Source organism: Carassius carassius, chromosome 36 (assembly GCF_963082965.1).
Source record: "Carassius carassius chromosome 36, fCarCar2.1, whole genome shotgun sequence".
Classification (NCBI taxonomy): Eukaryota; Metazoa; Chordata; class Actinopteri; order Cypriniformes; family Cyprinidae; genus Carassius; species Carassius carassius.
The window spans coordinates 10,632,013-10,649,379 of record NC_081790.1 but is presented as its reverse complement, the minus strand read 5'-3'; the positions used below and the strand labels follow the sequence as shown (position 1 = coordinate 10,649,379).

At 38.1% G+C, this 17,367-nt stretch overlaps 1 protein-coding gene across 2 annotated transcripts in view; it reads right to left on the bottom strand.

The window, feature by feature from the left end:
• The window catches only part of LOC132117114 (RIMS-binding protein 2-like), a 50,927-nt gene extending 34,012 nt beyond the window's left edge, over positions 1-16,915 (bottom strand). Inside the window, exons 1-3 of one of the 2 annotated variants that reach the window (XM_059526189.1) lie at positions 16,631-16,915; positions 14,358-14,494; positions 9,434-9,577 (exon numbers count right to left, since the gene is read on the bottom strand). In XM_059526189.1, coding sequence (XP_059382172.1) covers positions 9,434-9,577; positions 14,358-14,483 — 270 coding nt within the window. In that variant the 5' untranslated portion in view covers positions 14,484-14,494; positions 16,631-16,915. The remainder of the gene's footprint in view (positions 1-9,433; positions 9,578-14,357; positions 14,495-16,630) is intronic. The other variant, XM_059526188.1, reaches the window with a different exon arrangement.
• Positions 16,916-17,367: the final 452 nt, after the last annotated feature.

The following is a 17,367-nucleotide window of genomic DNA, read 5'->3' as shown; positions in this document are numbered from 1 at the left end:
ACAGGACTCTCTCCTACACGTTTTGAGAGATAATCTCTGGAGTGGGGGACTAAAGGGACACTGCCTTGGAATTCAGAATAGACATGTGTCATGTGCCCGCCTCCTCTTTGACTCATAGCATCATAAATGGTACTAGTTCTCATTCATCACAGTGAAGATGAGAGGGTAAGTAGTATGAAATGAGGGAAGGGACAGACAACAGGTTAAAGGTAAAAAAAGACAAAGAAATGAAATCTCAAGATCTGTATGTCTATGTCAAGCGCTATAGAGAGACTTAATCTTTGTGTTCTAATCTCCTTGTCTTTCTCATGAAACTCACATATATTATGTATTGGTGGAAGCTTCCTCCTGCGAACTCCAGAGATATATGCATGGGGTGTGATAATGATGCTACAGTGCTCAGGATGTCAACATGGTGAATGATTTATTCTTGGCTCAGCATCCTGCCGGCCCGAGACTCTTGGTGCCAAGAAGCCTCTGAGTCCGTTAGGCTGTGATTATCAGTGAATCTCTGTGTTTTTAACAACATTTTAAAGGAATTGTTCATCCCAAAATTAAAATTAAATGATCATATACTCACCTAATGTTGTTACAAACCTTCATGACTTTTTGCCCTTCAATTTTGAACCCAAGTCTGTTGGGTTCAAGGTTGTTTTGGACCTCACTGACTTTCTTTGTATGGACAGCTCTGCAAAAGCAGCAGTCACGCAGCAACCATCTATAAATCACTGCCATATTTTGACATATTTTTGCAGACCAACCCAGAAGTTAACATTACCCTGGTTCCCTCAAAAAAAAATCCAATACAATTTTTTTCAATGGCTTTGGATTATTGGAAAAAATAAGCTCTGTGACCAACAAAGGTTTACAGTTCATACCCTTTTTGTTCGTCAGGCTAATCTTCACAAATGAATGCAACTTTTAAGAATTTTGAAGGCTTAATACAACCAGTGAATTCAATATCACCACTATTAAGCTTCTTACAACTCTTTATAATCTACAAGTTGACTAATTCTAATTATCTAATTAATTGACTAACAGTCTGCAGGAGTGTGATTATAAACACGGTAAAAGCAAACTAGTGAGTAAAAGCCTTTTCCTATTCTGTGTGATGACGTTGAATCACCCTGAAAATCTCTGTAGTCCCGCTTTTTAAAGACACTTAAAAGTATATTAAAAATTGGGGTAAAATGCGGGGTAGTAATTACGTGTTTTGTGTCGTTGAATAAAGCATGAAAATGTATTGAGCTTGTGTTAACCACAGACCTTATTTTAGGCATTTAACTTAGAAACCTTTTGACTTTGGGACGATGGAAGCAGTTCCTTTTTTAAGGCTTTAGTACTCATTCCTACAGCACTCTATTCAGAATTATTATTTCTTTCTACATTTATGTGCATTATCACTAGAAATAGGCCACTTTGAATCACTTTTGACGGCATCATGGATTTTGAGGCAGCTCAGGATGGCCTGTTAGCTGGGTATTAGAGTACCGTCATTTAAGCCTGTTTCCCCCACTATCCTAAAAAAGAAACGGTGATGAATCTGGCTGAGACTCAAGGCTCGGTTTGGCATTGAGATCATCCTGACTGACTTTGAATGTACTAGCTTAATGTATTAGGAAGCTCTTCTTTTGATGATAACTCTTGCAAATTTCCTGAAGCAAAGGGCCACTTAATTAAGACAAAGAGAACTTTACATTAAGATTTACATTACCAAAGGGAATATACAATGCAATACTAATGATGTACATTTACAAAGACGATTATGGGTCATGCACATAGTAACATCCGATTTAAAAGGTAGTGAGCATACTAATGTGCTGAAATATTCTAATCTTGCAAACAGCAAATAATACATTCATATATATTGCTGTATGAGTGGATTGTAACAGGACCAGAAGAAGAACACAGGGCATGGGGTATTTTTAAATAAGTCAATAACTATTGAACAGCAAGTGTCACTCAGCTAAGGTGGGGGATTCGCTGTAACCATGACAATCGGTGAGATGCAGTGAAGAAGCGGGTTGTCCAGTCTTAAAAGTCTGACCCAGGACAACCCATAAAACAACAAACCTAAAATCACGGTTTAGAAAACCAGCTGCCTCAAAATTCATGGAAATGCAGAAAAGTAACAATACAGGTGGAACATGTGTTCATATTTTTGATAATAGATGCATACATGTTTAAATAGAAATCCTTGATCTAATATCATGCTTGAGAAAAATCACTTGAGCTATTGCATCATCCTTCATCATGCATCTAAAAGCATGAAAATACATGATGTATGAACTAGGGCAATACCCAACTATGAGAACGTATACTCAGAGAGAGAGAGAGAGAGAGAGAGAGAGAGAGAGAGAGAGAGGATTTACAATGCTGCACATCTCCTCATGCAGAAACACACGCTGGAATCCCCACAGCCAAGCTGCAGGCAGAGGAAGGAAAGTGAGAGGAACAGAGAACTGCAGCAAAAGGATAAATGAGAAGAGGAAATATTTACCGTCTCAATTTCCAGTTCCAAAGGCTCTTAAACTTGCAGAAAATGTTCATTCCTTTCCCTTTTGCACTCTTCCTCTCCTCCTCCGTCTTGCTTCCTCTGGGCGTGCAAATGTCAGACAGAGGTAATGGCAGCTCTCTCTCTTTCTCACTCTCCTTCTCTCTTTACAAGGCCTGCTCCATGCTGCAGAAGCAGAGTGGGCGGCAACTCCTAAAACCATGATCCCTCCCTGACGGTACCAAACCTCCCCGCAGAAGTGAAGCATCCACAAGTAGATGGAGCTTACTGAAAATGTTGACTGAAATGTGTTTCTCTGGAAGTTACTTATTATTAATTATGAAACAACAATTATGAACAATACTTTTTCAGCATTTATTTATCTACTAATACATTTTTAACTTTTGTATAAATTAACATTAGTTAATTCTTGAATTAACATTATTCATTATTAATAAATGCTGATAAATGTTTAACAAATTGATTATTGTGAAGATTTACAATAGTTAAAATCCCTTCCTCGTGTCGTTCCAAACCCACAAGACCTTCGTCCATCCGTAGACAGTAACACAACTGACACATTCAAGGCCCAGGATTTTGTGTGCAAAGAATACAAAAATAGCGACTTTATTCAATAATTTCTTCTCTAGTTCCATTGCTGTCAATGCAAGGTCAGAAACCTTTCAGATTTCATCAAAATAATTTGAGTTCTGAAGATAAACGAATGTTTGGATCGACATGAGGGTGAGTAATTAATGACAGAATTTTCTTTTTTGGGTAAACTATCCCTTTAACAGTACTATTATATTGAAGTTATTTAAATTTTTTAGAATACAATATACTTTTTATATAAATGGGATACATACATTTTATATATACACACACACACACACACACACACACACACACACACACACACACACACACACACACACACACAAAGTCACTTCATGTACAGAGTTTGACGTTAACCTGCTTTAGAGGTACCGCCCTCTTTCCTTCGCCATCTGCTGCAATCAGCTCTGCTTAAAGGGAGTCCCACATCTGAGAAACCCTGCAGTCAGACTGATATCTCTGCTTGCAAACATGACTAGGTATAAAATGATTCAGGATGTGGCTTTCGGCTTGCTCTAAGAGAGAGATCTACACACTGCATCGAAACACAGCTGCATGTTTAATGGATACGAAACATCATACCACAAAGCTTTTAAAGCGCCGATAAAATTGTGGGATTCCATATGTATGGGATGGCCTATATAGATTTCCAGTTAAAGGGAGTGCATATACATTACAGAAACAGTGAAGACAAGCACACTAAATATTAAAACTTAACACTGTGTCATGGTTTTGTGGTAGCTGTAGTTACAAAATAATGACTTCTGCTCTCTTTACTGATGGGCAAGAGAAAAAACTGCTAAATAACAACAGAAAAGGAATAATACAAAAAAGAAAAATGCAGTTTCATTGATGGTATGAAATATTCTCAATTCACTTGCCATCAAGGTGAAGCAAAAGTTCCTTTACTACACTGGGTCACTGTACAGCTTTAGTGGTAACTGTCAATGTTGGTATAAATGGATATAAGAGTAATGGTGTCTAGAAATCATCTTCAGTCTTCATCTTTTAAAAAAATAAATAAAAGCACGTATTTCATATGGAGAGGTTAACAGTATAGGAGTCACTCTCCAGAGAGGTCTGGGAGAGTTAGGATAGTTAAAATTTACATTTACTTCTACAGTTTGTTCTTGATAGAAGCTTCTCTACAGAGGATAACTTAAGACAGACGTTAGTAAGATACATCAAGTACACTGCAAAATGTATTATTTTGCCGAACTTAATTTATGTTGGAAATTAGTTTTCTTTACATAAAACTCAAATATCTAACTGAATATAAAAAAAGCCTTACACAACTGATGTTAATATGAATGTAGCAGATACCTGGTTAGTTTTAAGCCCTTGTATCTCTCTGGGATGCTTCAATTAGAGGAACAGCAGAAGGGATATTCGCTCCAGAAACTAAACTGAATATCTTCCCTGAAGGTGTTTTTTGTTGTTTTTCCTCTCCCTTCAATACACAGTCACAGAGGCACGACTCTAAAAATGGGAATTCAAAAGCAGCAGAGGAATAAATATTAATCCCAGATTTTAGTTTAAAGGCATTGATTAATTCTGTTTTGGCAACTGGCATGCAGAAATCAATTGTGAAAATTGCTTTCAGAGAACTGAGGTCACAATATTATTCCCCATGGCCTATCATGCTCATAATATATGACTTCCACATAATGCAGTGGGTTTTAAGAAATTAGGCAAGTGATTAACAAAACTGTAATTTACAGAAGGAACTTTAGTTTAATGTTTCTTGTTTATGCACAAAATATAAAAAAATTAACTAGGCAAGATATTGGTACCATATATGTTATAAAAGATATTTTTTAATTGATCAGTATCAGTTTATATTGCATATTTAATAGTGCATTAAACCTATTTTAAAATAAATATAACATTTTCATTAAAAAAAAATTTGTCAAAAAATTTAACCAGATCTATCGTGTTCTACAGTTCAATCATGACAACTCTCAGCGGGTTTAGCATAGCAATGTACATGACAATGTGTTAATGTGTTTGGTACACTTGCTACTGCCAATACATCCACAACATGCTGCTGTGAAAATGTAAGAAATACTGCTGCAGCACATATAACATAAAATAACCCTCAAAGAATAATACACATGAATCACCCTATATAGCAGATCTATACAGGTGGAGCTGGGGGAGGTGGAGGGTTTCTGAACCAAGCACTAGCCAAATATATGAATGTTGAGCAGTAAGCTCATTGGCTGCTGATACAGCGGTGACCAGCTTATCATCTTATCATCTGATCGTGGTTGTATCTCTCTATTAGTGCTATTGGATCTTAGTGCTGCGTTTGACACTATTTACAACAACATTCTTTTGCATAGACTAGAACACTTTGTTGGCATTAAATGCAACTGCATTAGCATGGTTTAAATCGTACTTATATGACCGCCATCAATTCGTAGCAGTAAATGAAGAGGTATCATATCGATCACAAGTGCAGTATGGAGTACCTCAAGGCTCAGTACTAGGGCCATTACTCTTCACGCTTTACATGTTACCCTTGGGAGATATCATCAGGAAACATGGTGTTAGCTTTCACTGTTATGCTGATGATACTCAGCTCTATATTTCTTCGCGGCCCGGTGAAACACACCAATTTGAAAAACTAATGGAATGCATAGTCGATATAAAAAACTGGATTACGAGTAATTTTTTACTGCTAAATTCTGAAAAAACAGAGGTGTTAATTATAGGACCTAAAATCTCTGCATATAATAACCTAGAACACTGTCTAAGACTTGATGGCTGCTCTGTCAATTCTTCGTCATCAGTTAGGAACCTAGGTGTGCTATTTGATAGCAATCTTTCCTTAGAAAGCCATGTTTCTAGCATTTGTAAAACTGCATTTTTCCATCTCAAAAATATATCTAAATTATGGCCTATGCTCTCAATGTCAAATGCAGAAATGTTAATCCATGCATTTATGACCTCATAGTTAGATTATTGTAATGTTTATTGGGTGGTTGTTCTGCACGCTTAGTAAACAAACTACAGTTAGTCCAAAATGCAGCAGCAAGAGTTCTTACTAGAACCTGGAAGTATGACCTTATTAGCCCGGTCCTGTCAACACTGCACGGGCTCCCTATCAAACATCGCATAGATTTGAAAATATTGCTTATTACTTATAAAGCCCTGAATGGTTTAGCACCTCAGTATTTGAATGAGCTCTTGTTACATTATAATCTTCCACATCCGCTGCGTTCTCAATATTATCTCAATTTGATAATACCTAGAATATCAAAATCAACTGCGGGCGGCAGATCCTTTTCCTATTTAACCTACCTAACATTGTTCAGGAGGTAGACACACTCTTGCAGTATAAATCTAGATTAAAGACCTATCGCTTTAACCTGGCTTACACATAACACACTAATATGCTTCTAATATCCAAATCAGTTAAAGTATTTTTAGGCTGCATTAATTAGGTAAACAGGAACCGGGAACACTTCCCATAACACCCAATGTTTTTGCTACATCATTAGAAGAATGGCATCTACGCTAATATTAGTCTATTTCTCTATTATTCTGAATTCCCCGTAGCTACCAGATCCAGTCTGTAACCAGATCAGAGGGTCACTGCAGTCACCTGGATCCAGTACGTATCCAGATCAGATGGTGGATCAGCACCTAGAGAGGACCTCTACAGCCGTGAAAGACAGCGGAGACCAGGACAACTAGAGCCCCAGATACAGATCCCCTGTAAAGACCTTGTCTCAGACCACCAATGGGACAAGACCACAGGAAACAGATGATTCTTCTGCACAATCTGACTTTGCTGCAGCTCGGAATTGAACTGCTGGTTTCGTCTGGTCAGAGGAGAACTGGCCCCCCCAACTGAGCATGGTTTCTCCCAAGGTTTTTTTCTCCATTCTGTCACCGATGGAGTTTTGGTTCCTTGCCGCTGTCACCTCTGGCTTGCTTAGTTGGGGTCACTTCATTTACAGCGATATAGTTGACTTGATTGCAAATGATTGCACAGACACTATTTAAACTGAACTGAGATGACTTCACTGAATTCAATGATGAACTGCCTTTAAATGTCATTTTGCATTATTGACAAACTGTTTTCTTAATTAATGTTGTTCAGCTGCTTTGACGCAATGTATTTTGTTTAAAGCGCTATATAAAAAAAGGTGACTTGACTTGACAAAGAACCAATCAGCTGCACCATGTGATAGATTATCATCAGATAAGATTGAGACCTATCAGACTGCACCATCTAGAGTTTCATGAAAGATTTGTTTTTATTTCAGATGACACTCAAGCAAATATCAGCCTACATTCTGAAACATTTCAACACAAGATTGCAATTAACGAAATTAATGACAAGCTCTCAGTGGGCACAAATTCAGATGGAGCTGATGCTTCCTGTCCTGGTCTAACCATTGAGACAAGGATCTGGAATGGAATGAACCTCCTGCTCCAAATGACTCCAGCGGTCGATGAAATGGAGAGGAAAATACAGTTAAGCAAGCAACATGGCCCAGCTAAGAGATCACTGTCTCAGTCTAATTCTATTAGAGGACATGGCAACCCAAGCCAGGGACCAACCCTTCTGATATAACCCTTTCTTCTCTTGACTGGCAAAATCCTTACAGTAAAATACTGTGTACTCCTTTCACTCTAAATTCTTGACTGAAACATACTTTGGCTCAGCTAATTAAGTAGATGTGTCTCTCTCCGGACTGTTATTACTCTGTATTAATGATCTGCTTTTGTCATTATAGTCATGACTGTTATGCATGAAACTAATTATACTACAGCCAGGCTTTTCCACGGCCTTCCTTTCTCCACAGGACAGGCAGTGCCATAGAGAAGAGGTGGGCGGTTCCTAAGCAGCAGCAGGCGTGAGACACTTCAGAGTCGCCTGGCAACCAGCCACAGGACTCGCACTGCAACGACTGTCACGGCATATTCGTCTGGTTCACCACTATCACAACTGAAGCTAATAAATGAAAAGGTGTGATCATTTGAATCTGAACCAATGCCAGCCTTGGCAGACTTGACGTTCCTTTGCCTCTCTTCCAGTTAAAGGAATTCAAGCAGGTTTGCATTGAAAAACCACAGAAACTCTAGCATTGTGTTAAGATTATTACTAAAGTTTGTTTAAATTAACACATTTTCAAAGCAACACACAATAAGTGTGTTCCTAATACTCACAGAGTAAGTAACTATGATACTTTTCAGGATTCTTTGATAAATAGAAATGTAGAAGAACAGCATTTATTATTTATTTGACGTGTCTTTACTGCCACTTTTGATCATTTAATTTAATTAATCCTTGTTGAATAAAACTTTGTCTTTAAAAAAAAAATACTGAGCCCTTTTTTTTTACAGCAGTGTAAGTTGTTAGTAACAGAAAATCTTAACATCCACTCAAACTCTTCTTGAAAGTTCTTATTAGAAATATTGTGATGCTTGGTTCATGAACAAATCATTTTTAGAGAACAATCTTTTAAATGAATCCATTAATAAAGTCCACAAAACTGGTCTGAAACATTTCAACAAATCATGCTGATATTCACTGCATTTCAGTTCCCAGACTTAACAATCTGGTTGCAACGGTGAACAGCCCCCTCGAGGGGAAGATTATCAGTCTCCTTCAAAGTTGCAAGTAAGATAGTCATACAGGTTTGGAACCTTTTTCCATCCACTTAAAAAAACTTCCTTAATTTTCGGTAAAACTCTAAAGTATGCTCTAAAGCAGTGGTTCTCAAACCTGTCCTGGATTTCCTCCTGCCCTGGACATTTTGTATGTCTCCCTTAGTTATCACACCTGATTCAACCGATCAACTCATTAGTGGAGACTGCAAGACCTGAAGTGGGTGAGTTAGACATAGGGAAACATACAAAACATGCAGTGCTGGGGGTACTTCATGAAGACATTTGAGAACCCCTGCTCTAAAGTACAGCAAACTTTCTCAGCAGTGTTCAAGCTCAGTTGAATTTGTGCATGTCACTTCCCATCTCCATTCAGCGGGACAAAATTGATCTGTTGCAACAGAGGCTTATAACAAAAGCCATTATTATGGTCTGTCAGTTTTCCATTACCAAACTGTCCTCCCTCACCAGTGGGCTTGTTGCCAGGGCAACAGCTTCAGCATCACACCACTTGGAACACAGTAGACGATTAAGGGACTTCCTGTGCATTTTACCCTATAGAAAGCAACTGTTGCTATCACTCATTAGGCTTCTCACCAGGGAAGAGGAGTTTTAGACAACATGCTGAAATCCAGAAGTGTGACTATTGCAAAAAACTGAACAAATAAGCAAAAAAAAACACACCACAAACTGACTTACCAGAGATCTGTGTTGCCGTTTCTGCTGTCTGAGAGTGGCTAGCTCTATTTGAAGAGCTCTGTTCTTATCCTCTAGGAGGCGGCAGCGATTCACATGGTGAGTTGCGTGAGAGGCCAGGTGGAACGGCTGGGCCTCCTGCTTCAGCTGCAGGGGAAGAGGCCAGACAGGGCAGTTACTTACCAAGCAAACTTTCAAGATGAACACAGTGGACACAATCCTGCATGTTCCAATATGTAATATAAGTCTCAGGTGTCCCCAGAATGTGTCTGTCAAATTTTAGCTCAAAATACCCCACAGATCATTTATTATATCATTTTGAAAATGCCTATCAAAATTTTGAATGGAAGCAGAAACACGCTGTTTTCATACATGTATCTTTAAATCCAAATGAGCTGCTGCTGCTTTTCTGAGCGCACACACCTGAAGCACATGCACTGAAAGCAGCTGTCACATGGCATGTGAGTACTAAACTAAGCTCTCTTTCATGTCTTGTTGCACTTAAATATGTTAAATACACGCAAGGTTAGGCTATGTCAAAATAAACACACATAAGTTACAAAAACTTCAATTTTGAATGGTGGGTGTGTACACACACTGCAAACACACATTTATGTTCAAACTACATTTAAAAGTGATTTTTGCATAATAGGTGCCCTTTAAGTTTTATTAGTTTTTAAAATGGTTCCTCTTATCTCAGAAATGTCAACTATAAGTAAACCATTTGCATGTATTCCCCTGCAAAATAATAATAATTTGGGTCTGTGGCACTTTTGGATGCTGTTGGGCTAATTTGAGCAGTCTGATGCAACTTTAGCTCAGGTGTGAGTATGGTGAGGGACTATCAGATGATTCAGAAAACCTGTTAGAAAACAGTCATTACTAGTCATATCTGTGTGGGAAACCTCTTTAAAAAGAGATGAATGAAACTTTTTATGCTGTGGGTGTAACCACAAGACTTCTAGTTTTTTTAAATAAATCTATCTTTGTGATGTTACTTACGCATTACAAAGGTTACACAGGTTATTGAGCATTTGCTTGTTTTTTCTGATACTTGCCAACTGTGTAGTGCTGACAGGAACACTGGCACTGTAATGAAGCTGAAACACAGCATTAGAAGGGATCTGATCCCAAACCAGACCATGTAACCTACTCATGGTCACTCAAGAAATACCAGAAAAACTCTCCCAAAAAACATCTCTATCTAAAAACTATTACTTTTACACCTTCTGAGATTGCTGAATTCCCCTTTGAAGTATATAATTAATATGTTATCAGTGCTAAATCTGTTTAGCCAGATACATTAATAATTATATTTACATAACATAACATAACATAACATAGCATAACATAACTGAGCTGCACAGTGCCAAAGTCTCTATAGTACAATTAAAACTAAACAGCATTCCATTAGTTAATCTGTTACTGCTAAATAAAATGCACTACGGTGTCAGAACCCGTGTTATCAAATAGACAGCTACTGTCAAATATATAACTACTATATATTTACTAGAAACATACAACCATAAAACCATGCTTATTTGACAAAACTCAGAGCAGAGCAGTCATTAGAGCCTCTAACAGTTTAGGAAAAGTACTGACTATCAAGCACATATAGTGAAAAACATTCAATCTGGCTCTTACTGAACCCTGAAAAGTTATACAGTATGTTTTAAAAGCAAGATATAGCTAAGCAATGGTCATGGCCCACATAAATGCAACATGAAAAGCTGCTCTTGTCCATTTGACATCATATCTCTCTTCCCATTTCTCTTTATAATCTTATATTCTGCAACCTACAAAGTGTAGCACATAATATTTCATCTCAATCATCATATCTCATATTTTCCTTCTCTTTAAAATTAAAATTTTGCATCAGCTAGAAACATTAAGAAGTTCAGTTTAAAGAAAATGCAACAGCATCAAAAAAGGATCACTAGCCTTTTTGTGTGTTCGCCAACATTGATAACAGCTGGTGGATCAAATATTGCATCATTAATAATGAGACACACATACAATTAAGCCTTAAACACATTTTAAACACTCAAATCAACTGGCAGCCTTTTGGTCTGCAGTATCAATGCCAGAAACACAACAGTTGCCAATCACATTATGTGTGTTTCAAAGCTCTCGCGTCTGTTTTGTGTCTGTGTGGATTGAACTGAGAGATCTTACATAATCTCAGTAAACAGTCTGCTGTATTAGAATAGTAATACTACCAATCACACTGTGGTGTGTGTGCCAGGTCTCCAGCTGGTTTGCATGCTACATTACTTTAGCAGACTCAGTCACAGCCAGTCAACCTACTGCAGCATCAGTACCAACCCAACCAGAGCCAGCAGAGCTACGGAAACACAGGCTGGTCAAAAACACAGCTCAATGTATCCAACTTCTCATGTACAGTATAACAAGTGAGAAGCCCTGCAAGTGAGATGGAAGCATTTACCAGGAAACTAATGAGCCATTAGACCAACAAATCAAGCTGATAGTCAACCAAAAAAGGATAATGTCTATTAACAAATGAAGCTCCATAATGGCAGATTGATTTGGAAAATGAACTGAAGAAACACTTTTTCACTCCAGCTGTGTGTCGACTGCCCCGGGGGACTGTGACGACTGCGGTGGGAGTGAAAAAATACTATGTGCATTTTTACACCTAACCATGACCTTGACCAGCTGTTGCCTGAGACCCCCAAAAATAAACATTAAGACGGATCAACTCGTATCCTCAGGTTATCTGCGTGTTTGCATCCTCTGAACTTCCTGTAGAAGACTAAGCAACAAGACATCATCGCAATCCACCACCTGACTCCAGATGCCGCCAGGTCAAATGTCTCCCTGCACATCTGGATCATGCCATATCCTGTAGGATGCTCTCTTGCCATTCTTTGCAGTATTCCAGAGCTGGAATGAACCAGCGCACGCTGTGAACTTAGCCAAGGAAGGGCGACATGTAGGCATAATGGCATTACACACACATTCTCTTTGCTTCTGATCTCATTCATATCAAACATGATCTGTGTGTACTGTACCTTAATGCTAGCCGCTTCCACCTCTCCTTCTTCTCCTTAGCGCTCCCACTCCCTTATATCACCGGCTGCCAGGAGTGGCAGTGACGACACGTCTGTGGTGTGTGTTTGTGTGTGGCTCTGTGCTCATGCGTGCATGTGTGTCCCTGCAGAAGCCTGAGCTGGAACAGGAGTCAGACAGTGTGAGAGCGTCTCTTTAGGAGTGGTGCAACAGAACGGTGCGTTCCCTTTCTTGTTCTCTTTCTCTCTCTGTCTCTCTCACACACACACGGTCATAGAGAATTGCGCATGCTCCTCGATATACTCTCTCTTGCTCTCCTACAGTGCGCACACACGCTTTATCTCTGTATCCCTACACTTGCACACACGGAGAGCAGTGAAGTGTAGAGCCACTCCCATCACTGATGTGTAAATCATTTGCCTTTTCACGCATGGCCTTTCTAAAGCTGCAAAAGCCAATTCAATGCATCCAATCATTTTCAGCAATGCTATTAGTATTATTTTAGTGACATAATCTGGGGTTTTGATGGCCCAAATAATATGATCCCCTTGTGAATGACCCCTTCCTTAAATATAATGCAGATAATATATGTGTAAATATTATCAAGAAAAAAAAAATATTTAAGTAAAAACCTCACACTGTAGAAAAAAATCTGTTTTCTACAAACTATCAAGAGTATTGTTATAAATATATTAGAATAAAATAATAAATTTGTATTTTTATTGTTTTATTATATTATCTATCTAAACATTTTTTAAATGACCACTTTTTATTATTACATTTTTTATTAATTATTATTATTTTCATTGTTATTGTCCATCTTTTTATTATTTATTTACATCTACATCTTAAACTATTTTCTCAGAATCCTTCCACTCGAATTCCACAATTTGAAAACCCTTTTATTTATATAGTAACTAAATGTTGATGCATTTTTCCCATGTGTGCCATTTCCATTAGCCATTCTTCCCATTTGAACTAAAAATATTAAGGTTTAGCATATAAGAAAAACAGAATCAAACAAATTGTAGCAAGACATTCCTCCTGGTTTTCTTCACGAACCTTAAGATGGACACCATATTTCATTTTTTCACATATATGGGTTATACTGCATCTTGGGTTATCTTGTTCTCCATATGCCACCTAGAAATGCTGGTATTGCTATCTTGCCCCACTGTGATTTGTTTGCATTATCTCAAGGAAAAGAGGGTGAAAAACAGGGGCGTTCAACTCCATTCATCCCACAGCGACACCAAACAAGGGGAAATTAAGTTCACTGTCTCGGAATATCACACAGTTACATCAGATTTTAACGCACACAGGGGCATTAAGAGGGATTACTTAGACAGCATGGTAGACATATCCCGGCCATTAGCCACTCTTTATGCTTAGGAAACAGGTCTTGTTGGAGGCAAAAAAAAAAAAATGGAAACAGATTCCCAATACGGAATGTGTAACAGTCTCCTCTGCCCTGTTGCCAAGCAACCCCAGCTACTCCTGTAGTGCTGTCTGCACCCCCCCCCCCTCCCCCCTGCACTGGGGCAGTCCTCTACAAATGCATCAGTTTAAGATGGCAAGTCTATTCTCAAGGGAGGTTGACCAGGCCTACTCTTTCAAGATGATGCTGATAGGACACTGCATTGCAACCACACCCTCTGTCTACGTGCATCACCTGTCATTTTCTCACATGACACAAACACCCTCCATTGGCTGGTAGGGCGACTGTGCTGGCTCGTTGTACTCTTATTGGTAGATGAGGATAGACTGCGTAAACGTATATACATGGCAGGATGGTGCCACCTTGTGTAAAAGAACCATCATTGCTACTAGAAGTATTGTGTATGGGAAACCATTAGGGATCAGATTGTGCAAGTGTAAATTTAACAGGATTACTCACCTTCTTTCGGGCCCTGGCGTGATTGGCATCTCCTGTTGCTATGATTGACAGCTGTCGCTGGATCCACAGCAGTTCAGCCTGTGACTGCCTGAGAAGCTGCTCTACGTCAATCCTTTGACCTCGCATCTCCTACAACACTTAACACAATGCATTCTACTTCATCTTGCACAGACAATATGGTGCAAGATGAGGTGTAGGTAACACTTGCCAAAATGTAAAGTTTGAAACTCATTGCATTAGATAACTAGTGGCAAAACAAAATATAAACTGTAAACATGATGGTAGGTATTTTCTCAGAACTAACGCGTGTTCTTAGCAATTTTTGCAATAGTATGTAAAAGTTAGCTGCTCTTAAGTTTTGCATTTGAACCCTTTAAGAAAATAGTTGGCTTTAATAGTGTTTGTGATATCCCAATTTGTTACGTAGACCTACTGTACAATGTGGTATCGCATTTAGCCTTGACTTAGTTACAAAATACATTTACTTACATACACCAGTAGTACATTGATATAAACTTTATTAGTTTGTTATAGCCTATGTTTAGCTTCACTAACTGTGCTGAGAAAAAACGCACTTAACGGTAACAAGTTTAATTGTTGTGTTTCAGAACAGCGCAGGCGCAGTAGTGGTGTTTCATTCCTAAATCAATCTTTGTTTGAAGGGAGAAGTTAAGTGAATGATTCACTATTGTTCTGTTTTTGGGGCTGTGTTCCAGTTCGTTTTTTCTGCCTTTCCCTCCGTCTCCTCTTTGTTTCGGCTGTACGTCGTTGAGAGTGGCCCCTACTGGCAGACCTAGCAAAATTTTATTTAAAAGGTATTTGTGTATATTTTCTGTCCATCATGGCATAATAGGGCCTCCTAAATAAGCCCTTGATCACATGAAATACGGAAAATAGTTTGATGCACCATTCTATATGCATATAGGTATACCCGGGTTGTTTTAAATATATATATTTATATATATTTATTCTGCAGTATGCTGACATGGCAGAAGTGTATGCTAGTCACTGGTCGCTGCAATCTCTACACATAATCTATAACAATTTCAACTAAAATGAATGTTTCACCATGTTTCGTTCATGTGACACACAGCAGCCACAAACTGATATAGGGTATGTCCCTACTGAAGAAAAGAAAAAGAAAAAAGAAAACCATAATTTTAGAACATTTTAATGTTTTCCACAACAAATTCAATTACAAACATTACAAACTATCACCTTTTAACCATTAAAAACATTAAAAAATAAGTTTCTTAAAGTTTCTTAAATTAAAAAAAAAGTTTCTATAGTGTGTGGGGCATATTCCATTCGGATTTATTGGTTTTAAAAAGCCACCTATAGAAGGTAACAAGTTAGCAGTAGAGACCAACAGGGTCCATTACAGTTCGCAGTTTAACCAATACAAGTCCCATTATAACCAGTTAAACCATTAGGCTAGCATTTTTTAATGGTGTCTACTGTTTTTTTGTTTGTTTGTTTTTTCAGCAGGGGTTTTATACATTTTTTATTTTTATTCTAAATATTCCCAAAATATATCATGAAATATCTCGATTCTAAATATGTGCAAGTAAATGCATTTGGCACCTTTATGTTAGTTCTCTAGTAAAGTAGCCATAATGGTGTAATCTGTTAAATTAACTTTGAATTAAAATCCGTCTTTTTACTTAAGTAGGCCCTGCCAGATATGGATGTAATACCATAAAATATTTTCAATAAGAATGACTTTGTATTTAATGTGGGTTTAATAGAAAAATAAATAAAAAACATTGTAAGTTACTAACTGGCCTATAACGCTTTCATTATACAAAGATACGGCAAAGAACGTTTACATTATCAAAGAATATTTTCACTTCAGTCCAGCGAGTTCAAGCACTCTCACAAACTCCCATAATAATCTCTAAAGCTGTTTACATTGTGAAATTAATATCTCGCATTTGTATATCTTCACTTCGTTGCGGTGACGAAACAGCATGTTTCAGCGATGACTCATCTGAACGCCTCTGATTGGTCCTTGCATTCATAAACTCTACAGAATTGTAGGCTAGCCTATGTGATTGGTTATAATGCGCAGCACTTTAAAAACTGTCTCTGTGCCAGCAAACGAACGCAGATTTGAAAATAGCAGCGGTTTTTCTTTTATAGATAGATATGGCATACATTCCCGAACAGCCTCTAAATGCATAATTATACATAAGTTATAACCTGCAGAACTTTTCTCTTGATTTTAAATATGTTGTACAGGAGCAGCTACAAGACGGTATGTCTTTCCTTACCTTTTTGTTGGATGTCTGCTGGTCTTTTCTTCTTCTCGTACTGAGGCCCTGTTGGCAGCAGCCCAACTCAATGTTAAGGAAAACTGTGTGTTCTGTTACATCTGTTACATTTTGTCAAGTTAACCGGTACAGAAAGATCGAGTGCGAGTGAGACCTCGACATTTTCTCCAAGGTGGAACAAAGTGTGAATGTGAGACAGTGTGCAAAATTAAAGAGAAAGAGGAAAAGAAACTGCCTGTTCTCCATGGTGTGTATCTTTGCTGAAAGATGCAGAATAAACCTGCTTTTTGCTACACAGACAGCAAAGACACAGAGTATGTGCGTCTAAATCTCCTTCCCCTCCTAGAGCTCCCACAACAGTCGCTACTTGCTGAGTGTCCATATGGCAAAGTAAAGATGGACAGAGATGAGTCAAAATGAGCAATGAAGAAATGAACCAGAATACAAAGCATATGCTGCAGGTATTTCTATGGATAGAAGTAATGTGGTCTGATATGCTTAAATATGGAGAACTATAATAAACACCTATAAGTGTAGTGAGGCTAGTGTGAGACAAGTGTAAATCTATATTTAGAAACAACAGACTTGTCCCTGCTGAGCTATTCTTCCTTTGTCAGGAATGAAGAACTATTAATATCTTCATGTCTGCATGTGGGACGAGTCTAAATTTGTGTAGGCTATGTTTTAAAAGCATAATTTCCTCCTGAGATCACACACATGCTGTAAGGTAAACCAAC